The 25,958-nt window shown below is 53.7% G+C and overlaps 2 protein-coding genes across 13 annotated transcripts in view; both read left to right on the top strand.

The window, feature by feature from the left end:
* SUCNR1 (succinate receptor 1) lies at positions 3,627-6,357 on the top strand. The gene is made up of 2 exons (XM_021395877.1): positions 3,627-3,714; positions 5,127-6,357. The coding sequence occupies exons 1-2, from the start codon at positions 3,712-3,714 to the stop codon at positions 6,075-6,077; spliced, it is 954 nt and encodes a 317-aa protein (XP_021251552.1). The 5' UTR covers positions 3,627-3,711; the 3' UTR covers positions 6,078-6,357.
* Positions 19,176-25,958, top strand: part of MBNL1 (muscleblind like splicing regulator 1) — a 51,346-nt gene continuing 44,563 nt past the window's right edge. For 2 of the 12 annotated variants that reach the window (XM_021393635.1, XM_021393628.1), the window contains exon 1: positions 19,439-19,632. The gene's annotated coding sequence lies outside the window, so the exon portion shown is untranslated. Of the gene's footprint in view, positions 19,633-25,958 lie in introns of all 12 variants that reach the window. The other 10 variants (XM_021393634.1, XM_021393636.1, XM_021393637.1 and 7 more) reach the window with 10 other exon arrangements.

Below are 25,958 nucleotides of genomic sequence, written 5' to 3'. Positions count from 1 at the left end.
GGCATTTAGATGGAATTATATCATAGCTGCTGTATTTTTGTCTTATATTGAATATAGAAAAATTCTCATGCAATGTTATTCTTTTCCAATAAATGGAATATGTGGGTGACAGAAAGTACAACTGAACTTTATTACGCACAGTAACCGCCACAAACAGCCGGGACTGAATTCAGGGTCGCAAGAAATGTGCTCTGAAGTGATGAGTCTATGCAGGACTGATGGACACGTTAAACTGGGACAAACATTTAAAAGCACTGAGCTTGCCTCAGGAATATTTTAATTGCTTAATAATTTTAACACGTTTTTATTTTTTCATTGGAGGTATTTGTGCCTTCCAGTACTTTCTCCACGCTTGTTGAACTGAGGAATGAAGTCAGGCAAAATGAACAGCGGTTCTTGAGGCACCTCATACCTACTGGGCCACCAGCGTTAGGGACTGGCAGCGAGCATCCCAGCCCTGCTGACAGCACGAGGCAGCAGCTCTCGCCCTGCTCCTGCAGCTGGTTGCTGCTCAGTGGGAGGAGTGCTCATCTCTCCCAGGAAATGGCTTTTGCACCTAGATCCAGCCTTCCCAGGTGGGGAGGTGGGAAAGAGGGGTTCTGCAGCTCTGGGAGTGGAGGAAAGCTGTGTTGGACTTTTATTTGAAGTGTGCATTGTTAGGATCTATTCCTGCAGGGAACAAAGTTTAATTGAATGGCTGAAACAATTACACGACTTCCTTCGTTTTCGCACCCTGGACATAACTGGTGCAATTCCAAATAACAGATGGCAAAGTACTCGGGGGGCTGTTGTCCAGGACGTGCATTATGGAAACCCGTCATGCAAACAGCATTCCACATGCAGTCATAACACCACAGGCTTGTTCATGTGCTCCTCTCATAAAAGCAGAATTGCACACAGGGAGACGTGGGAGTGGAGGGATTTGGGTTTTATCTGTGCCTCTGTCCAGCACAGCCTGGGGACTGGGGCAGAGAAGGAGAGTCAAGTTTACCCTGGGACACAGGTAACCCTGGCGCTGAAAAAGCGAAAGTAAACATGTGTTGTTCCATCCCTTCTTTGCAGGTGAGGCTGCTGTGCCTTACAGCAGCAGGCTGCGCGGTGCTGCTGGCTCTCTGCGGGCGTGCTGCCATGTGTGCTGTGCCCAGCTGCTCTCTGGCATCCCTCTACTCTCTCCTAAGAGACTCGTGGCCATTGATCGTCCTCAGGGTATTGATTTGTTAGCTGAGGGCCTCTGCCCTGCTCCACGTTGCTCACTGGGGTGCATCTGGGTGGGGGCCAACCCCCCCTCTGCTTTGGGGGCTCTGCTTGCGGCCAGCCCCGGTGACTCCCTGCACTGAGCCAAATGCAAATGCATCCTCAATGAGCTATTCAATATGCATGACTCATTTGATAGGCCTCAGTATAATATACACCAACTAAAGGGTACTTAAGGACAACAAATGTGCCTGACTTTCTTCTTCAAAGCCCACAGGATGCTGAAGAACCCCAGGAATTTAAATGCACGGCCCGAGCCTGCCCCGTCTCAGGCCAAAGCCCGTCAGGCTTCAAAGACTTGCTTTGAATCGATGGGGAGCGGTACGATGAAGCTTTTGGAAGCAATGCTCCAGCAGCTTGCGTGCAGGGCAGCGTGCACCTGCGTGCATCTGTACACATCCACCTGCACAGCGTGGTGCTGCGCTCCTGGGGCAGGTTGCTGTTTGGATCACCAAATCGGGTTGCTTCTCCGTGACAAGGTTTGTACTGAGGCCGTCCACTGAGTGACCAGCTGGCCTAAAGAAAAGTCTAACTGCTGCTGTGTATCAGCCTGCTCGGTTGAGTGCATTTTTCACAAGCACAGGGTTTTTTGGAAAATAAATCCCCTGCCTTCCAGTGGAGAAAAGGAAAAGCTTAGTGGTTATCCGGGTACCCGGCGGTACGAGGCTTGTGGCAGCGCTGTTACTGAATTTCCTTATTGCCCACATTGGAAACTATCAGAGAAATGTGGGTCTGTTGGGGTGCAATGAGAGCTTGTCCCTGTGCAGCTGGTACTCTGCCCATGTGGTGCTGTTTCCAGATGCTATAGATGCTGTAGATGTTTTCCTGGATGCTTTCTTGGTTGTTTCATGCAATTTTTTTTAGCAGAATAAGAATATCCCTCAACTTGCAGCGCAGCACTGAATGAAAAGGCTGGTGGCTGTGTTTTGTAAGGCCTCCTATGCAGGAAAAGGGCATCAGAAACTTGTGACATCAGTTTCTAAATAAATGAACCATCCATGACTTAGTCATCACGGGTGCCCTCTCCCTGGAAGCATTCGAGGCCGGGCTGGGCAGGGCTGTGAGCAACCTGCTCTAGTGGGAGGTGTCCCTGAGTTAGATGATCTCTAAGATCCCTTTCAACCCAAACCACCCTTGAGCTCACACAGACGGTGAATGCGTCGTACTTTGAGGGGAAAAAAAGAGCACTTTGGGGCTATTGTTCCCCAATAATACGTGTTTAGAGACTGCAGCTCTCTCCAGCTGGTGGCTGCTCCAGCAGGGCAGGGGCAGGCACTCAGCAGTGCCTTCTGGGGCTGCAATGGCAGCGTAGGCAAAGGCATTGTATGTGTTCCCCACCTGTGTTCATTTTTTCTGATGCTTTTTTATAGAGGCTGTCCTCAGTGTTCTGAAGAGCTCTAAACCTCACACAGCCAATGTGTCAGCAGAGCTGGAGACAGCCAGAAGGGAAAAGCTCTGTTGAGGAAGTACATTTCTCTCTGCTCCCCGCTTTCCTCTGAGCTGTCACTGTTTCATACGTATTCACATTTACTATAGGATGAAAAAGCAATGGCCCTCTGCTGTCATCAAAATGTATGAGATCTACTCCAGGGAGCGGCTGGGTGGGTGCAGCTGCCCGCAGGGTTACTCCTGCACTGCAGGGGTCTCTCATGGGCTGCTCCCTTATGGTCGCCTTCTATGGTAACTTCCCCGCTCGTCCCGCAGCACCTCATCTGCTGCAGCCTGCTGCTATCGGCCGCGAGCGGTGGCTAGTGAGTCATTACTGATGGGTTGACCCATCATGTGATGGGTTTCTTTGCTGCCTTTTCCATTCTGTTTTTAATTTTTTATGGCTCATATCATGATAGTGATGCAAAGAGGAAGATGTTGTGCCAGTGTTGGCAGCTGTCTCCCGACAACCGGAGCTGGCATGCTGGGTATGGGATGGACGCGGAGCATTGCTGCTGGCTGTGCAAGCAGGCGTGTGGCACTGCTGCCGGAGCTCAGGGCTGTCACTGCTGCTTGTGGCAGAGACCCCGAACTCCCCCACTAGCTGATGCAGCAGATGTGCGTGCCTGGAAGAGGATTTCTGAGTGTAATGGAACCCCTATGCACTTTGTAGCTGGCTTCATTCCTCTTGTCCTATCGCTTGTTGGTGGTGCTGGATGCACAGCAGCAGCTCTGAGTGGGGCAGGTGCTGCTCATGATGGAGATGTGCTGGCCAGGTCACCGTGCTCTGTCCAGGGCAGCCCCAGCATGGGGGGAGAACTTCTCCTCTGCCTCTTGCTGGTCCCACACAAACTTGGGGCACCTTCCTGCTGCTGTGCAGCCACACAGCTTGCGCCTCCGCCGTGACTCACCAACGTCTGCATCACATGCAAATGAGGATAAAGCGGCTGTGGTGCGCAGAGCTCTGGCAACTGGAGGGGTTCCACTGAGGGATGGTTGGTGTGAGCTCATCGAGGGAGCAGCCCCAGTATGGTAAGATGCACGCTATGCCCCTGCATGGGGAGCTGCGTGCTGTGCCCCTGCCTGCTCTGCTGGTAGCTCCTGAATTGCCTCACCCATTGCAAGCCAGCAGCCCCCTCTGCTTCTGCCACTTGTATCAGCGTGTCTGCCAATACAGAAGCTTGCTAGTTGTTATTTGTACTTGAAGTGCTGGTGGCGGCGTGGTCGCTTCTGCACCTGAACTCCTGCTGGAGCTGCTCTGCAGGACCCCAGCAGCCAGGGCCAAGCTGTGCCTGGGGCTGCTCCAGCCCCACCAACACCAGGTCCTGGGGGTTCTAAGGGGCTCTGGGGCCCTCAGGGAGAAGTGGGTACCACTGTGTGTGGCTGCGGGGAGCTCTGTGTGCTGTGCCTGTTCTGCCTCATGAGCTGCCTGCAGACCACGACGTGGCACTTCGCACTGTGGTCCCCAATCTCAGGGTAATGAGCTTCAGGTGCCAGAGCAGCTCTGAGAAGTTGTGGTCTCTGCAAATTCTGTCCATATCCGATCTGAAGTGGATTTTGTGGCAGTCACATTGATGTTCTTTCAGAGCTGAATCTCTTAACTTGATCTCAGTTGCAGCCCATGTTCTACTTTCCTCAAACTCAGTCTTCCCTTGCGCTCTGACCACTTTGTTCTCACTGGTGCTCAGTGCCCTGGGGACGCTCGGCATCGGGTGGGTGTTTCCCTGAGGAAGAGGGCCAAGCACCTGTGCCTCTGCTCGATTTCTTTGAAATGAAAGCATTCACTTAACCAACCTCCAGGACAAAAGCAAGGTTTCTCCCCATGCAGCCTCCCATGACGTGCAGCTTCCCAGGAGTGCTCGCTCTTCACCAGCAGCAGCACCAAGCTGCAGAGCCCCGGGGGCAGCTCTCTGCTCCCATGGGGATGCTCAGCATTCCTACCTCAGAATGTGCAGGAGTGAGGGGATGTGCTCCACCTGCTCTGCTTCCATGCCGTCCTGATGCTGGGGTGCCAGCGGAAACATGAACACGCCATGAATGGCTCCGTCCATTCAGTGAACACAGTCTGGTAAATTCTTAAAGGATTCTGAGAAATGCTGTCAGAGTGCAGCCGTGCTGCTGAGCTCATCCTTCTGGAAATGTTGTGGTGAGAGGGCAGAGGAGGGTGGAAGTTGTGCAAGGGAGCTGAGGCTGCAGGGTGACACCGCCCGGCCGTGCTGCAGGGTGCTCCTGGCCGCGTGCTCACCTGGGTGTTTGCTCCTCACTGTCCCAGCCAGCAGCTGAGAGCAGAAACCTCGTGTAAGAGAGGCGTGATCTTCATGCACCTACTTGCCACCTGAGCTGTAAGGAAGCAGCATGCCATGTTGACCTATTGCAGCAACAGCACAAAAACAGCAGCGTGATGGGATGGTGCTGATTTTTGCTTTTTCATTCTGCCTTCGCAGGCTGTGAATGGGACGGACGGCTGCCAGGAGTTGGGCAGAGCCCTGGAGAAGGCTTACCTCTCCACCATGTATAGCCTGGAGTTCGCTTTGGGTGCCATTGGGAACAGCGTTGTTGTGCTTGGCTATATCTTCTGCCTGAAGGAGTGGAAAAGTGGCAACATCTACCTGTTCAACCTGTCGCTGTCAGATTTGCTGTTCCTGTGCACTTTACCGGTCCTGGTGAGCAGCTACTCCCAAGGCCGATGGCTGGGTTCGAGCATCCTGTGCCACAGCAACAGGTTCCTGCTGCACGCCAACCTGTACACCAGCATCCTCTTCCTTACCGTCATCAGCATCGACCGGTACATGCTCATGCGATGCCCTTTCAGAGAACACACTCTGCAGAAGAAGAAGACAGCCTTCATCGTGTGCATCGCTGTCTGGGTCCTGGTGATACTGGAGCTGTTGCCAATGACGTTCTTCTTGGAGAAAGTGTCACCAGCCAATAATTTCACGTGCCTCGACTACGCGAGTTCTGGGGACCCGGAAAAAAGCCTCATCTATAGTCTGCTCCTGACGCTCTTCGGGTTCCTCATCCCCCTCGCTGTCATGTGCTTCTTCTATGTGAAGATGCTGCTCTTTCTGAAGAACTGGAAGGAGCAGATTGGCTCTGTCCTGGCTCTCGAGCGGCCGCTCACCCTGGTGGTGCTGGCTGTCTCCACCTTCTCGCTGCTCTTCACCCCGTACCACGTGATGCGCAACGTCCGCCTCGCCTCCCGCATCCCAGCCCTCAACGTGTCCGTGTGCACCCAGAGCGCCATCAACACCGCCTACATCATCACCCGGCCCATCGCTTTCCTTAACAGTGCCATTGACCCCGTGTTTTACTTCCTAATGGGGGACAACTTCCGAGAGATGCTGATGGCAAAAGTAGTGCAGGTCTTGGGCAGGCTGAAAAGCACGGGCAGATGAAGTGCTGAGGAGAGCTCTGGCACTGGAGCTGGGGGGAAGGCTGTGTGGGAAAACGTCAGCAGCGTGCAGTGCTTTCTTCTTTAGGTAGCTTTGTTCAGGCCACAGAACACGCAGGAGCTGAGCGCGTCCCACTGGGAGCACCTGTTGCCGATTCATCTCCAGCAGGACGGGGGTAGGGTCAGGGGGTGGCGGGCAGCCCGACACCGCGCTCATCATAGGGTATGCTGTGCTCTGTTGAGATTGCAAATAAAATATCGCTGTGACTTTTCTCAGCAGGAAATTTTGTTGTCATACATCTTCTGTGATCAGTGATCTGCCAGTTGGTGCTGGACCAGACCCGAGCCTGGGGGAGACGTGCTGGAGCTGGTTCTGCCTGGGCTCCGTGCGGAGCCACCTTTGCATATGTGACTTCCTTGCCTGCTCTGCAGCTCCCAGGGGTTTACCTTTTGGCATGAATAGCTGCACCCATTTACATCTCCCGTCTGTCTGGGCTGGCATCAAGGATGTGCATCAAAGGAGGTATGCAAAGAAGCAGACAGACTCAGTTGGCAGCAAGGTCAGGCGGGCTGCTGCTTCCCCCTGTGCCCAAGGCCAGGAGCAGGGAATGGACTGGGTTGAGGAGCAGGGAGCAGGGCTGGGCCACGAAGCGGGGAATGGGCTGGGTCATGGAGAAGGGAGCAGACCTTGCACGAGCTGCACTGTGTGCGGGCAGTTTTCTTCATGCCACCAGACCTGGCTGCAGAATGCCAGCAGAGCTCCCAGTGATGCATGGAGGAAATTCTCAAGTAAGAACTAATATGATGCATTTCCTTATTCTTGCTTCTTCGTGCCAAATCTAGCTTTAAGATGCAAGTATAGGTTTGCTTAACTTCAGGTGATCATTTCTGAGAGTAGAACGTGCAGCTCTGGGCCTCCTGGCCCTCGTGCTCAGAGCACTGGGAGCAAAGCGGAGTGACAAGGAGCTGGCTCTGCCCGATCACCCCCTGCAAAACACCGCAGAGGGGAGGGATAAGGCAGCAGCTCTGCTCTGCAGCTCCCGCAGAGCCAGAGGGATGGGGCGAGATGCGGGCCAGGAGCATGGAGGGCACAGTAGGCTCAGAGCTGAAGACTATGGAGAGGAACCAGGCACTGCGCTGCTGCCGTGCTGCAGGACTTGCAGCCCTGTGCCTCTTGGTGCGGGGAGCAGCTCAGGGAAAGCAAAGCAGCAAATCCTGACTCCCTGGGCTGGCCTAGAGCCAGGAGGTCCCTTTGGCAGCAGTGTGACACTGCTGCCCTGGTGAGACTGAGGCCGATGGGCGGCTTTAGCTTCTTAGTGTTTGAGTATTTAAATTCTGTTCCAATGAAGCTCTCTTTCCAGATAACTCAGAGCTGTGCCCACTTGCAGCTGTTGCCCTGCCTGCCCTAAGCTGCTGTCCCAGCAGTGAGAGCCTTGCTGCCCAGTCCCAGTGCCCAGCACAGCAGGGCAGGATGCAGTGGGACAGGGGGCACTCTTGGGGCCTTGGGCCCAGTCCAGGTCTTTGCATTTTATTTTGTTCCGTTTTCCTCTGCTTTGGGTGGGGACAGAATTTGGCCAGAGGAGCACAGCAGCTCTACGGTGAGTCAGGCTGAAAGCAGTCCAAGCACGTCTCAATGGCGGTCAGCAGCCTAAAAATAAATGTTCCTTGCAGTGAGCGGTGCGGGTGCCAGCAAGGAGCGCTGTGTAGCGTGGTGCTCGGCGCTGGGACGGGAGCAGCACTCTGCTCTGTGTCCGTCTGCCAGGCACGGAGTGGGAGGTGTTGGGTCTGAGCGAGGGAACCCCCCTTGTGCAGGGCTCCCGAGGCACCGCCAGGGCTGCTCCTGAGAAATGTGCAGGTGCACACCTGTCATTCACAAACAGCAGAGCCCAGCTCCTCGGCAGCTCCTGTGCCAGAAGGAGACGCATGGGGGGAGGCAGCGGCCAGGGCTGAGTGGTGACAGGGACATGGCAGCCACATGGAGATGAGCTCCTGTAGGGACATCTCACTTGCCCTTACTGGCACATTCTGAAAAAACCAAGAAGTCGGTTTTGTAGTAGCAACCGGATGCATTCCCCTTGTGTACCTGGGCACGGGCTTTGGAAGGGATCCCTGCGGGCTCTTGCCCCACATCCCATAACACACAGAACAGAACGGAACGGGGCTGTGCTCCTGCCGGCAGCTTTCTGCTGCTCAGCGACTGATGTTGTTGGAGGTTGGGATGCTCCCTCACTTGGCTGCTGCTGCTCTCCATTTGGTTCCTGCTTTCTAACACCGTTTCAGCTGAGCGCTGTTCCTGCGGCCCAGGAGGAGCTCTGCTCCTTACGAGCCTGTACGCCAGCCCAGCGCTCTTTGTTTATGTTTTATCACCTCCATGACACCCTGAGGCCCAGAGACAGTGTGTGAAGTGTGCCATAAAGCACACACACACTTACACACTTACACACTTAATGTGTCTGTTCAGCGCTGTGCCCACCTGCGGTCACTTCCTGGGGGTGGCCATGGGCTGTGGGCGCAGCGCTGCCTGGCTCCGCTCCACCACTGTCCTGTTCTGCCTTGGGAGTGGAGCCAGACTTATATCCCTGCTTTTGTTTCAAGTCACCCTCAGCATACCCTTCCGGGAAGGAAAGAGCGCATTGGCTGAATATTCCTTGAGGAGCTGGAGGTTTTTCCCTGTGCAGAACAAGGTGCTGGATGCCACTGTTTCTTCCTCTGACATTCAACGCAGTGTTTAACAAAGGTAAGATTTGAGAGGGCTCTTCCTTGCGAAAGGTGCCTGAAGAGCTGCCCCCCCCCGACAGCACCCACTCCAGCCCCCCCGGCAGCTGCTGCTCCACTCCTGCTGGGACCAACATGGGCCACGGGGGGACGCACCGGGAGAGGCTGGCAGCACCGTGCTGGTGCGTGGTCAGTGCAAGGGAATGCCTCCGAGCTGGGGAAATCTGAGCTGAGAAGGATTTTGGCTGTAACTGTGAAGGTGGGATAGAAACACCAATCAGTAACTAAGCACCGAGCCGTTAACGCGGTATCTCTTTTGTGATTTGTCTCAAGTTGATGGAGAACACTGTTGCTTATTGACTGCTTTTCCTTTTTCCTCCAGTGATGCCTCATTGATTGGCCCGTAAGACACTGGCTTCTGCTTATTGCGGCCCGTGGCAGTGTGCACCTGAGCACTCATCACACGCACGCTGTGGTGTTACTACATGGGGTCGGTGTGGTCACGAGGAGCTCCTCTGCAGGCGGTGAGACCAAACGTCACAGCGTGCTGAGCAGGCACGTGGGCTCATGGAAAGGTGTTGGGAAATGGGCTGCGGTGAGGAACCGTCACAGAGCTCTGGCGGCCGTGGGGTCACGGCTCCCTGGGAAGATGCTGCCGTGGATGGAGGCAGAGGGGAATGGGGCCTTGGTTTCCAGGGGTTTACTTTCACTCTGAGTAACCTCTTCAAAAAAGAATCTGTCTTATGAAGCACGAGTACTCAGTATGGGCGGGAGGTGGTGCTCAGCCTAGCCCCGCACTGCTCAACTCTGTGGGCAGAGCCCCAGCAGAATGGAGGCCCTGAGCTGCCGCTCCGCTCGCTGGCAGCGGTGCCGTGGTGCAATGTCAGTGGGAGCCCACGGGGATATGCGGTCTGCGCACTCCTTTGATTAGCTCGCCGTGCTTGCAGACCCACTCCATGACCCCCAGACCAACCCATGATGGGTTGGCTGACATTGAGGTCAGAAATGGGAACGTTTTTCATGACCTCTGATGAGCTGAGTTTGGGAATGGTGAAACTTAAACCCGACACTGAGTAACAGCATGGGGATAGAGACCACTGATTCAGAACAAGTGTGTGAGCGGGAGTTGACACAGAGCGCATCACACCCTTACAGGCTGCTTTCGTCTGTGAGCTCTCAAGCCCCCTTTTTTTTTTTATTTTAGCTAAAAATTAAATGTCTTATTTCCTATGATTAGCTGAAGGAAAGTTTTAGTCTGACACAGCTTTAAATGGGTGAGCCCTGGGCTGCTCGCTGTGAACCTTTTTCCATGGAGAAGCTCCTGCTGCTCCAAAGGCACCGTCCCCACTGCCAATGGAGCTGCAGGCACTGCAGGGAGCACCCCTCCCCAGAGCACTGGGCAAGAGGTGCCGGCAAGCCAGCGCCGTGCTGCTGTGTGGCACCTCTGTGCAGCCTGCATTCACAGGCTGGTGGGGGAGCAGACTGTCAGCCCCTCAAGTCCAACCGTGTGCTTTCTCTCCACTCAGAAATAGTTATCATTGTGAATTCCTTTTCTCCGTAGCACGGGGAGAACTTCCAATCGATGCGATGTGCCTCAGAGCCGGTGCCTGTGCTGGGCACAGTGCGGTACCCGCTCCCTGGAGCAGGTTGCTGCACACAGACTGCGGTGTTGGGCTGCGTGACAGCCCAGCACTCAGTGTGCTCCTTCCTTCGCTTGTTGCTGTGCACTCACAGGGCCTTGTTTTCATTTCACACCGAGGCAGAAGTTCTTGTGCTGTTTGCTGCGCTGCGGGAGGTGCCTCTCGCTGGCACAGAGCTCGGCACTGCACCCTGCCAGGCTGTGCGCCCGGGGCCTCTCGGTGCAGAGCTGTGCGGGTGTGTGGCACCTCTCTGTGGTGCACGAAAGGCTTTGGTGGAAGTCTCTGGGCTCTGCTGAGCCATGCAGAGGGAACAAATGCTGTAGGCCAGGCTCCTGTCCTCCCCAGGAGCAGCACTGGTGTGCGCGGGGGGCTCTGTGTGGTACCTCCTGCAGTGCATTCTGCAGGCGCTTCTGACCTACAGGGAGCACAGTTAGCTGTGGACAAAACAAAGCAGTGTGGAACAGTGAATGACATCTATTGTACAGTACAGCACCATTCTGTCGTCCTGCAGCCCTCCCACTGCCATCACCTCTGTTGTGCCCTGCTCTCCTGTTCCTCAGCGCTGTTCTCACTGACCCCGGACATGTCCTTCGCTATGTGCTGCTTTCAGTTACAGCGAAAGCGGTTGATCCTGACCTTCCTTTTTTTGCTTCTCCTTTCTCTCTTCTTCTTTCCCCGCTGTCCTCCCAGCACTGCGCCCCACAAGCCCCTGCCCTGTGGGTCTGTGAGCTCTGCCTGTCCCAAGTGCAGAGGGTGCTCCGTTCACTAAGAAAACGGAACAAACAAAAAACCCACCAAATTACCAATAATAAGTTACTCAAATTCAGGTTCCTATGACACACTTCTGTGTTGAGCACTTATGGAAGCTACTACTCCTTGTAGCACTGCTATGAGGAGCATAACTTTAAATATGGAGTTGGAAGTTCTAGCTCACGTTTAAGGAGCCAGATAATCATTAACCCGGGGCTGTGGAGTTATTGCCCTATGCCTCATTATGTCCTGAGCTTCTGAGTGTGAGCTATGCTGGGTGAGTTCTTCTCCTTACACGCAGGAGAGGAAGGTGTGCGGGCAGTGCGGTGCTCCCAGTGAGCGCTGCAGGGCATGGAGAGGTGGCTGCAGGTGCAGGCAGAGCGCTCCATGCAGACAGGGCCTGAGCCGGAGTGCTCTGAATGGCCGGAGCAGACCGATAGCTCCCCACACACCTTGGGTCCAGCTCCCGTCATAACACTGCAGGGCTACTCTCCCAGAGCACTTTGGGAATGTCCTAATATTTAGGTGAAACCATGGTATCCTATCCTCTGCCACAAGCTGCAGGGCACAGCCCCGATTAGGGTGGTGCGGCCACAGGTCCATGGCACCACGGGTCCCCCCGCTCTGCTCTGTGTACTCGTCCCTCCGGCAGCTGTGTGCAGGAACCGCGCTGCTCTGGAACCAGAACCTGGGTGTCCGGAATGTATCTGCTGTGCGTGTTGGGGCCGTAATCGCTGCAGTCATGTTTTGTGAGATCTAATTAGAAGTAACTAGGGAGTGGCTGTTACTCTGCGGTGACACAGCTGACACGTTCCCATTGCTCTCGTGCCACCTACTGCAGCCTGCACAGAGGTGTTTTTGGCAGCACCTGGCACGTGATGCTGCCCTTTCCCCGGCACAGGGATATGGGACCAGTGGAACTCAGACATGTTTCTGGGAGCACTGGGCTGCCCTCAACCCCTGACAGGGAGTGTGCACAAGTGGAAACCACCCACTGGGCACGTATTTCCTTTCCATGTAATAAATGGTGTCATTGGTCAAATGTACATATAAGACAAATACCTTTTATGGACCTCAGCCTGCACTGTTCTTCCCTCATGCATTTCCCCTTAAAAGCACCAAACCCAGAGCACCAAGTAACACCCACTTCTGCTGGCATGTTCATGGCTATGCTCTGACACCAGAGCTCCCCAAATCTTCGTGTTTTGGTATGGCACGGATTGCAATTTGCTTTTTAAACCAGTGCAGACATAAAAGGAGCACAGTGCCCTGCATGAGGCTACATTCAACCACACCACGTCCCTGGCTGGCTCCACGTGGCCATGCTCCTGTGCCCCCCATGCTGCCATGGGATTCCCCACATGAGCGCAGGTGGAGGCAGCCAGGCCGGCTGTTTGCTGCCAGGTTTGTTAAACGCAGATCCAGTGGTGGGCAGAGTCCTTGGAGGGCCCTGGGAGCCCGTGGTGTGCATGAGGAGCTCTGCTCCAGCTGGTGCACTCTGTGCATGCACACGCTGTGTATGTGCACGTGCTGCTGTTTGTGCAGGTGCTGTGTGTGCATGCAGTGTGTGTGCATGTGCTGTTGTTTGTGCAGGTGCTGTGTGCAGCCCTGGCTGCTCTGCCTGCAGCTATTCTGCGTTTCCCTGACGGAGATCCATCACAATCACCAAAACGCTCCCTTTCCAGCCAGGCCGGAGCAGAAAGCCATAAAAGGAGAGGAATATCATTTCCGTGTTGGCTCCCAGTGCCGAAATGCTAAAAGGGGAGCGAACCAGCATTTGTTTTCACCAGAGCTGACAGGAGGGTGCGAAGCAAACCACCAGCGCAGAGCAGTGTGCAGGGCAGCGTGCAGGCGTGCAGCCGGACGAGCTGTAAGAAAGGAGAGAGCAGCACTCTGCCTGTCTGCCTGAGGTACTGTGGGGCACCAATTCCTGTATGTTACGCTCGTTGTAATGTGATTTCAGCGCAGCTGGCCTGCGGTGGCTCCGTGCTCACACCTGTGTGCAGTCAGACCCCGCAGGGCTGTTCCTCTCCCCACGGCAGGACAGGCACCGTGCCCCACCCCGTGCTGCCATCGGCCGTGTCAGCACAGCAGCACAGTTATGTGCGATCACTCTGAGTTCTCCCGTGGCTGTTCTGCTGCTTGTGGAGCTGCAGTGACCCAGTGCTTTCGCCAGGTATCTGTATTTTGGCCACAAAGCCAGCTGGTATCACTCTGGCGAGCTCCTGTTAATCAGCTGCTGTCTGCAGCAGGTCTGGGGAAAACCGATGGCTGTGCTCCGGCTCAACAGCTGGGATCCCTTAAACCCTCCCATTCCTGAAACTGCTGCGTCCTTTGAGGACGAGCAGTTGCCATGTACTTCCACTTGAGCAACTTGACAGTTTTGCAACAAAATACTTTTAAAATGTGATCCTTTGGATCACAGCTGTATCAAATGCTCTTGGGAAGCAAAGGAAATACTTTGATTGAATGCCAAAATGCCAGAGCTTGCAAACAGGCCGGCGCTCACAGCTTCTGTCAGCACAGCAGCTCTCGCTTTGCTTTCAACATTAAACAACTGCTCAGAGTTTGGCTGCAGCATCTGCCCGGGCAGCACCTGGTGGCTGGCAGAGGGGATCCTGTGCTATTTGCTCAGAGCTCCGTGCCCAGAGCAGTGCTCACCAATTACCTGCTCATAGCCCACTCAGCACCCATCCAGCACCCACCCATCAGCTACTGCCGGTTTCGGAGTGATTTGCCCCCATATTTGAGCTGCTCCAAGGGCTCTGCTGAGCTTAGACTCCTTCCTTCCAAGTACACACTCTGGGCTGTTGCATTTGAAAGTGTAACACTCTAGACAAATAAGAAATGAAAGTTGTTGCATCATTATCATATTTTGGCAAACAGAGGATTTTTCCAGGAAAAAAAGAAAAAAAAAGTACAAGAACTATGGCAGCAGGAGCAGCAAGGCACCTTGGTGAAGGGCCTGACTTGTGCAGATTGTGCGTGGCTTTGAGCACGCAGTAGCAGGCACATTTAGCACCAAACTGTTGGTAAGACAAAGGGAGCTGGGGCTGGCATGTGGGGCAATGCCAACACGCAGCACGAGGGGTGGCCGTGGGTCACGGTGCTGACGGGGGGTGTTGCAGAGATTCTCCCTTTCAGCAGGAACACGGAGCTGCCCAGCAGCTGTCTGGTGAGAGGCTGGTGTTGGCACTTGGGAATCCATGTCCTGGCTGACAGAGGAGGGTCATAAAGTGTAATGAGTTGCATCAATGGGCATCTGTGCTCAAGAAATCAGGTGTGGAGTTTTCTTTCTGAAGAGGTTTCTTTCTTAGATAAATGCGTCAGAGTTGTCTCTACTTCTGGTTAGCTTCTAATATCAAATATTTCTAATTCCATTCATCATTTAGTGCTGATACAGAGCTGATACCTGCTCAAAAACAGCAGTATTTACACTGACCTAATCTATGCCTTTGTTAAGAGTTGATATTTAAAAACTGATGGAAGTTAAATGTGGTTAAGTCTCAGAGGATAAACGGAAATATCAGTGCTTGGAGCGTGCAGGTGACCGCGGTAAGAGGTGGAAATGCCCAACACGGTGCTGACGCTGTGCGATGCTCCCTGGCTCCCCGCGGCGGTCTCTGTGCTGCTGCCCGAGTTCTGCCCCAGAGAGACCTCGGCTCCGGTGATGGCACAGCTTCGGCCACGCGTGTTCGGGCAGAGGAGCGCGGTGCTGGCACTGGGCCTGGTGTGTACGTTTGCCAGCTGTGTCTGGGGGGTGCTGTGCTGGAAGCAAGAGCCCCAGGAACACACAGTGCTCCATACTGCTGCCATGGCGGGGCTCTCTGTGTGGGGCTGCCTACATCGGGTGGTGTGATGTGTGGGCGGGGCCACAAGGGATCAGGAGAGCAAGAGGAGCTCTTCTGCATATGGCCCATTAGTGCTGCTGCCTTGTGCGGTAAGGAGCGGTGACCAGGCAGTGAGCTGCACATCCACTGGCAAAAATGTATCACCTGCTCCTCCTAGCAGCTCTCTGTTATTGCAAGCGGTGTGTGGGGCAGAGATACCTAGAGAGAGCAATGTAGGTCCAGCAGCAGGTCAGGTGTTAACTGGGATGCAGCGCGGCAGCCAAGGCAGCGGGGTGGGCACGGGCACCGCTGGGAGCTGCTGGCACTGCAAGCGCTGCAGCGCTGCACACTGCCTAGGAACCTCGTCCAAAAGGCAGATGGGAGAGAGCAATGGGAAACAAGTCCAGGGTTCATGCTCGATTCACTTGCTTGGCATGGTCAGGAGCGCGATATAGCTGTAAGAGCACAGAGGCTCCCGGAGAGTAGGGAGTTAGTGGACCGTGTGCCTGACAGTGGGACTGAACTGCAGGGGAGGCAGCGCCAGAGCTGAAGGCCTGCAAGCCATAGTGCGTCCCGTGCAGAGATGGCAATGTCACTGTTGTCGGAGCCGTGCTGCAGCCCAGCTCGCATCTGGCACAGGGACATGTGCATGAAGATGTGCATTTCAGCAATACAGTTCCAAATGGAAAACTGAAAAGTTTCCTAAGTTAAAGAAGGGACAAGGGAGTTTTCTGTGGCCCCAATTTATTATTATAAACTACACTGCTGCTTTTTAAAAGCAGACAAGGGGTCCTGCTACCAGTTCCCATATCAGGAAAGAGAACGGTGTTCCCAAGTCTGGATCTGTTAGACAAGATATACGGCAGGAAGGCAGAGCTGTTATCTGCAAGCACTGCGATAAAACGGACAGAGAGGAGACTTATCTTCCAGCTGGGGGGAACAGAGATTGTCCATATGTTTCCCACGTTTCCTCCGATTCAGATAACTGCTCCCAAATTAATCAAAGTGTCCTTAATCCTTTCAAACAAAATGCTCCTGGCCCCTGTTAGAATCACTGCTTTTCTGCATAGAGATGAAGATCTAAGCAAAACTCAGAAAAATAATGGAAATAAGAAATGTCAGCTCTAATAAGAAAGCATTACGACTACCGATGGATTGAGAACACAAAACCTTCAGCACAGGAAGAGAAAACAGCGCGGGAGAATCAGTTCTGCTCCGATCAACTTTTTACTCAGGTAGGTAGTGACAGGACAAGGGGGAATGGTTTTGAGCTCAAGGAGGGAAGGTTCAGATTGGATGTCAGGGGGAAGTTCCTCACAGACAGTGGTGAGGTGCTGGAAAGCACGGTGCAGTGGAGCTGTGCACTGGAATTTGGATCAGACACTGTTCTGTAGGGTTTTATTTCTAATCAGTCCCACGTATGCCATTACTGAAGTGAAAGTACAGTGTGCGTGTGTTTCTAGCTTTATCCACAAGCTGCAGAGTTGTCAGAGACGTTGGCCAGTTTTATAAAATTCCAGTGTAAGAAAGCGTTGATATTTGTAGGGGGGGTTGTATATGGCATAAAGGTCTGCGTTCCCTTCTAGCTCTTCCTAGCCAAGCGGTTTTCAGGCCTTATCCTCGATTTACAAGGTTTCTAAGTGAGGTTTGTGGCAGCAGTGCTTTGTGAGATTGCAGGAACGAACCGGATACAGAGCCATCACCGTGCTGCGTGCTTGCCCAGGTTTGCTGTGTGAGCGCAGCTTTTCGCTGTCGGCACTTGCAATTGTTTTCGATGCATTTTACAAAGACCTTTTCTGTTTCAGTGCAGACCTGTTAGGGGCTCTGCTGGACTGACTGAATCCCCACTTGACTGCGGCACACAGATTCCCTAGAGAAGGTTTTAGTCCATACTCTTGTAGTTTCTGGGGCATTCCATTCTGTTTCCAGTCCTGTTCTGCTGGATGCTGAAGGTCCTGTTTGGGAAATACCCTTTTCCCCCAGTTTACAGAAGCATGTATCCAAGTGAGATTAGTTGTGTTGATCTTATTGTTGACTCAAAAATGAAGTGATCTAGAGATGTTTACAAACCAGGAGTGACTGAATGCCCTGCTTTTGCCATCAGTCACCATGGCGGCTGTTCCACAGGCACCTGCTGGAGGTCTGCCTCCACAAAGTCAGGGCTTTGACCCACAGCCTGCTGCTATCCCGACGTATTCTCTGTATTCAACAGGAAAACTGCAGCTTGCCCGTGGCAGCTCTGGGTACCTCAGCTCTGCTCCACTCTACAAAGCGGTGTCACCACGTGCTCCTCTAGTCCCGAGGCATCTCAAATGGCCGCCGTGCCATCTAAGCTGCTCCTCAGAGCTTCTTCAAATGAACTCTGAGTTCAACATCTTAATGTGTTTGCATTTTCAGACTGAAAAAACCAAGTCACAGCCAACTCCCAACGCGTGCAGTGCAGCGGGCCGAGCACGTGGCGCAGAGCTCCCTGCATGGTGCTGGCCGTGCGGCGCGTCGCTGTGCCATGCGGTGTGCTGCTGTGCTGTGCGTGGCTGTGCTGTGCGTGCACAAGCACCTGTCTGCCACACAGCTGTGCTTATGGCCGCAGGCACAGCCCTCAGCACATGGCGTTCAGAGAGAGATTCACGGCTCTCTCTGAAGAGGGTTATAAGTTGCTAATGACTTTCGTGCAGGAAAAATAAAAAAAAAGCATTTTGTTCAGTTCTACTGCTTTTGCATACTGTTTTGCTGTCTGGAATAATATTTCTGTGTTGTGGTGCAGCCATCTCCATCTCCACAGCAACAACTCACAAACAGAGGACTATGACTTCAGCTGAGGAACACGCAGCAAGCATTGATGAGCTGCCAAGCAACGAAGATTTGGTTTCAGGGTGGATGCAGAAGCCAGATAGTGACATTTTTCCTGGGTTTTTGTCTGCCCTCCTTCCGGTGAATTCCCTCTGAAGATAATTTGGGCTTGGAGAGAAGAAAGCCCCTCCCCGGGAAGTCGTTATTTCGATAACAGCTGAGTAAGGCCCATGGAGGTCTTCAGGATCCGGACAACCCTTTGGAAGTAATAATAACAGAAAGGAAAGAAGCAAGACGGAAAGCGTGGCCCGTGGCCATCAATCCACCCGGGCAGTCTGCTGCTGGTGGCACTTCAGCTGGATACAAAAGCAACGCCGCAAAGCAAACCACGATCCAAGTACAAGCGTGCCAACAAGTTCATCTTTAATTAGCAGTTAATTAGTTGTTTTGCTCATTCATCAGAGCACGAATGTTTCCCAGCTGTGTATCCAAACAGTATTTCTCAGCCTTTCAGCATGGTCTCCCTGCAATCCCTCCAACACCAGACAGCCCTGGAGCTCCCTCCATGCCTGGGCAGGCACAGCTGAATTTGAGGCACAAGATTTGGAACATTTGCAATATTCTGGATCTGCCTCTAATTCTGAGCACCTCGCCTGGGAAGAGCTGCTTACTTCTGAAGGGAGAGCGGTATTTCTTGCTGGGGAAGGTAACTGTGTTTTCCCTGACACCTGTGTGGCAGGAGCCCTGCAGAGCAGCACAGCTCCCTCCACGCTGCCTGCCCGGGCTGTGGCCACCCCCCAGCAGGCCGGGACGCAGGACAGGCAGCACAGCCTGCAGCCGCTCACCTATCACACAAAAAGGGCCTCACACAGCACAGCAGAAACCTTACAGCACTTCCTCCTCCCCAGGCACTGCCTGCGTTCCCCACCCTCACCCAAGCAATGGGCACTTCCAGAGGGTGGTTCCGTGGCCTCAGCCGCAGCAACCACAGCTCAGGCGGTCAATTCTATGAGCGGCCCCGACGCTGTGGTGGGTGTGGCAGGAGCACCAGCCACGTTCCCCTCCTGCAGGGCCGCAGTTGTGCACCGTGCCACGGTGGTGCTGCTGTGCAGCCCTTATCTGCATTGTGCAGGCCTGGTGCAGGAAGGGAGCGCGGGGCCTGGGCACCACCCGCAGCCCACACCCCCAGGCCCGGCCTCGTCATACCAGGTGCAGCGCCTGATTAGCGGCTGGGCCTGGCGCTCGCCATTGGGGAGTTTGAAGCACGCGGCCATGCCCAGCGGGCGGGGGCTCACTGGTGGCGTGCAGCGGCCTCTGTCACCAAGGATGTGACTGCAATGCAAAGCACTTCCCCTAGCGTGGCTTTTTTTTATTAGCTGTCAGTAATTTTGCTTCTTTAAGAAAATATATATGCAAACCGCAGCCTGTTGCCATGGTAACTGTTCTATGCTACCCGGAATAGCTAATTCCACATTCTCAGACACATAGAGTTCAGAAGGCGCAATCGCTGCATTCACTCCCCAGGCCAGGAGTGTCCTCGTGCTGTGGATCAGTGTGCAGTGAGCAGCACGCAGTGAGCAGTATGCAGTGAGCAGCAGTATGGAGTGAGCAGCAGCGTGCAGTGAGCAGCAGCGTGCAGTGAGCAGCGAGTAGTATGGAGTGAGCAGCAGTGTGCAGTGAGCAGCACGCAGTGCGCAGCACAACACTGTGGGCCGGCGGAGCGCGCGCAGGCGGAAGCCAGGCGGGCAGCCAGGCGGGCGGGAGCTGCGCGCTGTCCCGGCTGCACCCTCGCACGCTCACGGCAGAACGATGCGCGATGCCCTAGGAGGTTATGGTAAGCCGTTCAGAACGCTGAAGCGTTGTATTATACTGCATCTTATTGCGCATACTTTGTGAGATAAGTTGGGAATGTTTAAATAACGTGGTAAAGAAACTTGGAAATTTTGCTCGGCGAACTTTTTGTAAAGCTCTCTGTGGTCTCTGGGCACACGGAAGGCAGCAGCTGTCTCCTGGGGCCAGACCCCAAGGAGCAGCCGTGCAGACCTTTCCCTGTGGGCTCTGTGGGGTGCGGAATATGTGATGGGGACGTGGGCAGCTCGCCTGGCCCTACCACGCAGCCATGGCGCCGCTGGAGCCTCGCCGGCTTCTCTTGGGTTCTGTTGATCGGTGTTTTGTCGGGTCGGGTCCTTGCTCCGCTAGGAAAGCTGAAGCCGCGTGTCTGCAGCACCCTGAGCTCACAGGTGCTGAGCGGCCGCGCCGCTCGCTGTGGGGGTTGTGGGGAGTGGAAGTGGGCCCCTGCCGCTGGTTAAACGGCTGTAAAGGAGTCGTTGCTATGCAGAATGCATGCCGTATGTTGCAATTATTTGATGTGAAATTATTAGTGCAAATTTTTTTCATTTATGTACTTGAAGACTTGTAGATGTTTGTCTAAATATTTCATTATTTTTCCTAAAAGTAGTATCGCTTAATATTCGCACGAGGCTTTGAGTTGGAAGCACCGTGCAGCGGAAGTGCCAGATGTGAAGTGTGCCTACTGCCTTTTACTGAAGCGCACATGTCGGTAGTATCGGCACAGCAGACAAAATCCCTTTTCACACAGCAGCGCGAGGTTGGGTGCCTCCATGTTGCTGCAAAGCAGAAGCGGAAGTTCCTCACTGAAGAACTTATGCCGTGACAAAAGGGATGTAAGAATCACTTTCTTTGCTGTCAAGGCTGAAACTTAATGTGAGACCCTTTTGGAGAACGTGGGCTTTATCAGTGCTGAACAAAAACAGCGCAAGGAGCTGAAGAGCTTCCTGAGGGCCATTATCATTTTGGGTCTACAGTCGAAGCTATGTGTGACCTGCCTTTCATGAAGGCCAGAAAAAAGATGGAAAACTAGCGCAGGAGGTTTGTTTTGTGATGGTGCGGTGAGCGGAGGCACCAGGCCTGCCTCGAGCAGGTGGCACAGCACAGTGGGTTCTGGTTTGCAGCAGGAGAGGTGAGGGCTTGGCACTGAGCAGCCGTGTGCTGCAGCCATCCCTGTGCACCGTGCCTCGGGTGCAGCAATACGCTGCTACACAGGGCACAGCCCTGCTTCCGGATGTGCAGCGCGGAGTGTCTGTGGGCCTGAGCACAGTGTTCTGGGCTCCTTTCTCATCCACCAGAGCTGCTGGTGTTGGGGAGCTGACGAGCAGACAGGTGAGCGTACCGTGCACACTTGCCCACCATCCTGGGACTTCTTCAGCTAGTGCTGAACTAAACCATGATCCTCACTGCCTTTGCTTCAGCCCCTAAGCAAACAGCTCCCGCTGGGTCCCTGCACTGTGCTGGCAGTGACATGGTGGCAGGGCTGGATCTGGCGCCAGGTGCGGAGCTCTGTGCCACTGGCGGGAAGTGTGGGGAAATGTGGTGATGCAGTGCCGGGCTTGGGCTGCTCCTGCCGGCCCGCCTGGCTCCCAGTGGTGGTGTGGGATGGGCGGAAAGGCAGCATTGCACAGCCCCCGAGGTCAGAGCCCTGCTCTACTGCCAGAGTCGCTGCCGGGCCCGCTGCCCAGGAGTTCCTCTTTTGTGCTCCGGTTGTAACAAAGCACGGTGACTCTACAAGATGAAACGTCTTTTCTGTTTACACGATATGCTTCTCTTTTTTCCCTCATCATCTAATTTATAGCTTTTTCTTTGAATGACATGTGAAGCTGGAGTTTACAATGAAATACTTCTTTACCCACCTCTGCCTGGAAGATAATTAGTCCATTGTTCTGTTTGGTATCCCAGATGATAATCTGAATCTGAGAATTCCTTACGATTTCCTCTTTCCAGTGCCCTGCCTGGACACTGTGTTACTGCAGAGCTTGTACTACTTGAGAGTTTGGTCTGCTGTGACCTATGAAACCTATATGGAATAGAATAAATGCATGATAGGATACAGTGAGAAACCACATTGCCTAGGAACTAGGCATGAAACCAATGATAAAGCAAACTAGAGTTGTGCCTTATCAAGGAGGAGTGTGCTCCAAGCTCAGTCTCCAGCACAGGGAGCTGCCAGCAGTGGCAGGTTGCCATGGGGCAGGTTCCAGTGGTGACAGATTCTGGTGGTGACAGGTTCCAGCAGTGGCAGATCCCAGTGGTGGCAGGTCCCAGCAGGGATGGGCCAGCTCAGGTGGCCGCAGGTCCCAGGCAGCCCGGAGCTGACCCAGCAGCCATGTCAGTGCATCTTACGTGAAAGTGGGAAACCGATAGGAGTTGAAGTAAATCTGAAGTGAAAGTGCAACCAAGTGAGAGTTTTGGAGCGAGGCCCTTGAAATGTGTGGGGTGGAGGTGGCTGCACAAGGGACAGTGGGGCTTTGTGGCAGCCATGCCAGCTGCTGGCGGTGGGCACCCTGCCGGCCACGCACCACCTCGCTGCTGGGGCCATGTAAGGACACACATCTTACACACTGGTTGTTTGTTAAAACCAGCTCTGCGTGTGGGACATATGGTTTGTACAGGCACTGGCCTACCGCAAGTTAATGAATAGAAATCTGGGCAACAAAGAGTTTGTGCAGAAAACTCTGTGACCAGAACAAGGGCTTTGCAAATGCCCAGCATACTGATGTAAGCAAACAAAGCGGAAACAGGCTCACGTAGCCCTTTGTGATAGAACAGAAACAGGAAGAGGGACAAATGATCCATTACAGCGCTCATTCCCAGGGAATACCAAGGCATGTGCAATCAGTGCTGAAGTTATCTGTGTGCTGCATCTGTGCCCTGGCTTTATATGGTGATGGGCAGAGAGATGTAAGTCGGGGAAAGGTACAAATAGCATGGGATACCGATTGTCACCGAATTTGTACTGATTTACATTGAGCTTCTTTGAAACACAAGTGCGAATTTCCTCAAAGGAAGATCATTGTTTCTTTACGTCCTTTCAGCATTCAATTTTTATGAGAAAAACTCAGACACACAGAAATGCCAGAAGCCCTCTGTCAGCAAAATGCCTCCGCTTCCTCGGGCGCCATGTGCGGGCAGCTTCCAGCCAGCGCTGCTCAGGGCGGCCCGTCCTTGCCCGAGGGGTTGCAGTGCTGCAGTCTGCTGTGCGCTGTGATTAGAGCGCACGAAGGGCAAAGTTAATTATATTAATGCCAGGCTATAGAATAGAACAAAAAGCCTTAAGAAGGCAACAGCTGGAGTTCAGATCTCTGAGGAGGTATCATTTGTCCCCCAAAGTGAAGGAAATGTGTGTAAAAGCCGAAAAGCAAGTTATCACCTCCTTTCACAAACCTGACTTAGCTTGTTCAGCTCCAGTGCAGCTGGGGGAAAAGGCAAATTTGCCTTCTTGTAGTCGCCAAGCCTAACAAATGTCAAAGCAAATAGCAAAGTGGTTCATCTAATTCTGTTACAGATTAAAGGATGTAATTCTGAGCAATCACTTGAAACTTCAGAACTCAACAGAAGCTCAGTACCTACAAATGAATAAAACAGAATTCAGTTGCAGTAGTCATTTTTTGGGATTTTTTTTTCATTCATAAAATAAAAACATTCTGGAACCACTGGGTATGGATAACAAGTGATGTTCAGAATTATAAATACAAACTGCATGACTTAGGGGGAAAACACAAGCACGAGAGAGGGAACACAGGCAAAGTTCTGTCAGACCCACAAACTTCAGTGTGTTCAGCAGGAAGAAAAATGTTGGAAGAAGGTGTCTGCTGCTGGAGGGGTTGGACAGGAGGAAGCCCCGATCCTGGTGCCTGAGAGAAACCTTCGTCTTTCCCATTGCTTTCTCTACTGTTGATCTTCCTCGTAGTTTCCTCAGTTTGCTGTTCATTTTGCCTGTGAATGAACACTGGTCTCACAGTCTGAGAAAATGCATGGCATAGGAATCCCAGTCTGGGAAAGAAGGATAGGCTGAAATTAAACCAGGTCTGGAGACGGGAGACTGGAGCAGTGGGCACCTGGGTGTATATGCTAGCGCTGGGTCTCACCGCTCCACCCCTGCTCCTGGGAGCATCATGTGCTCCAAGCCAAATCCCAGCGTGGTGCAGTGATATGGAGAACAGTGAGGGGAGAAGGATAGGAATGCAGAGCAAAGTCACCAGCAGCACAGGGTACCAGAGGGATTGGAGTATCTGCAGTTGCCACACCAGAGGAGGTCGGCAGGAAGAGAGATGTGTGTGTGCGCCGGCTGTGCTTCCGTGGCTGTCAGCAGAGTGCCTGTGAGGCCGGAGAACAGCCTGAGCTGCTCAGGAGGTAAAGCAGCATCAGGCCGAACACAGAACCTGGTGATGAGGAAGTCAGAGCCCTCTATAGCTTTGGGGTGCTGGTTTCTGCAGTGTGTGGTACCGAGTGAGCGGCCAGCTCCATCGCCAAGCACGTTGCTGTGCTGCAGTCCCCATGGGCCAGGGACTGGTGCGTAATGGGAAGGGGACCTCAGAAATTCACCTTTCCATGGCCATCGCCGTGTTTTTGGCACAGTGTGAAATATGCTGTCACAGAACAGGACTCTTACAGTGAACATTCATTTATTTGACAAACTAATTTTGAAAAGAGAAGCTCTGTGGAGGTGGAGCTGTGGCTGCCTGTAATGCTCTCTGTTTCTAAAAGCAGTTGCAGCTTCTGTGGAAACTTCCTGCCAAAACCTCGGTTCCTGCTGGGGCTGGGGCCATGCTGGCAGCTGGGCGAGCTGTGCCTGTGCCTGACAATGAGCAGAGTGGGGCTAGGGGAACAGCCCTGCACGGCCACAGCACGGTATGGCCAGCAGCATGGCCTGGTTGGCAGCACGGCACAGCACTGCTCAGGGGGCACAGGCAGGGCTGGCTGCCCTGCAGCTGCACTACAGGGGGCTGGGAGGTGCAGGCACACAGCGCCTGCCCTAAGGGGACACTTTTCTCTCTCTGGGAGAAAACAGAAGTGTGAGGTTTGAGGGACAAAAGCGTAACTGAAAGCGAGGTTTTGGAAGATGTACGCGTGTATCCATTCAAGCGCACTCAGTATTATCAGTATATCGATGTTCCATAAAATATAAAACCTTACAGCAAAAAGCCAGAACGGGTGCAGATAGCTGTGGGGTTTGGCCATAAGTTTGGCTCAGATGTGATTGCTGCTTGGATATCAAAAGACAAAGAGAATTGTGCCAATGATTTTATTAAAATAGCAAAATATAAAGTAGGCAACTGAAAAACATAATTTTCAGATACATGTGAATATTTTATGGAAAAGGACAAAAAAATCTGTGAGTTAAAGCCATAAGAGGTATGCTGTAAGCCCTAGGGCTGGAGCAGGCTGCTGGGTGTATGCGGACAGCTCCAAAAGCACAAAGCCGGGTGGGGTCAGAGGCAGACCTGGGAGAGGGGCTGCAGCTCCCCTGCCCCAGAGCAGGACCCAGCGTACCGAGCCACTCCTCACCAGGGCCTGCCCTGGGCCAGGTATCCTTGGCAGTTGTCTTTTTTCTCGAAGTCCAGCCTGAATCTCTCAGAGCAGTTTAAGGCCTTCATCTTGTTTTCTGCACCACAGAGACAAGGTTCTTGCTCTTCACACTGTCTTTAAACCCCGGGAGATTGCTGCTGCCCTTCCAGCCCCAGCTTTGCAGAACCACGCCAGCTCTTCCTGCACCCTGCTCCTTCTGGGGCTGTGGTGGTGGCACCAGGCCATGTGCTTGCGGTGCTGTGGGCCGCTCTGTGCTTGTGGGCTGCCTCTGTCCTCCCCTTCCCTGCGCTGGGTTTGGCAGGTTATGGTGATGGAGATTGGGGCATGGAGATCAGCCTTGTGCAAAGGGTCAGGTTCATGTTGTGTCTGAGTGATCTGTGGTCCTGTAACTTGTTCTGGGGAATGTTACAGCATCACAGAATCGTTAAGGTTGGAAAAGACTTCTGAGATCACCAGGTCCAACCCCAACCCATCCCACCATGCCCGCTGAGCCATGTCCCTCAGTGGAACCGCTCCACGGCTCTTGAACACCATTTGAGTTCTGTGCGACATGAGGAGATGTCTCCAGAGGAGCCCTGTTCTGCTCCTCGCAGGGCCGAGCACCTGCTCCCATGTGGCGCAGGGCGGTGGGTGCAGAGCAGAGGGGAGCCCCGCGAGGCCGCCCCATGCCGGGATGCCGGGGGCAGAGCAAGGGGTACGCGCCACGCTTCGTTCCCGCAGGCAGCGGGGTGCGGCGCGGAGCCGCTCCCGGTTCGCCGCCCGACGGCAGCGCGGGGC

The sequence above is a fragment of the Numida meleagris genome, chromosome 4 (genome assembly GCF_002078875.1).
Source record: "Numida meleagris isolate 19003 breed g44 Domestic line chromosome 4, NumMel1.0, whole genome shotgun sequence".
In the NCBI taxonomy this organism is placed as follows: domain Eukaryota; kingdom Metazoa; phylum Chordata; class Aves; order Galliformes; family Numididae; genus Numida; species Numida meleagris.
The sequence above is the reverse complement of the archived record's forward strand: the minus strand, read 5'-3'. Positions and strand labels throughout refer to the sequence as shown.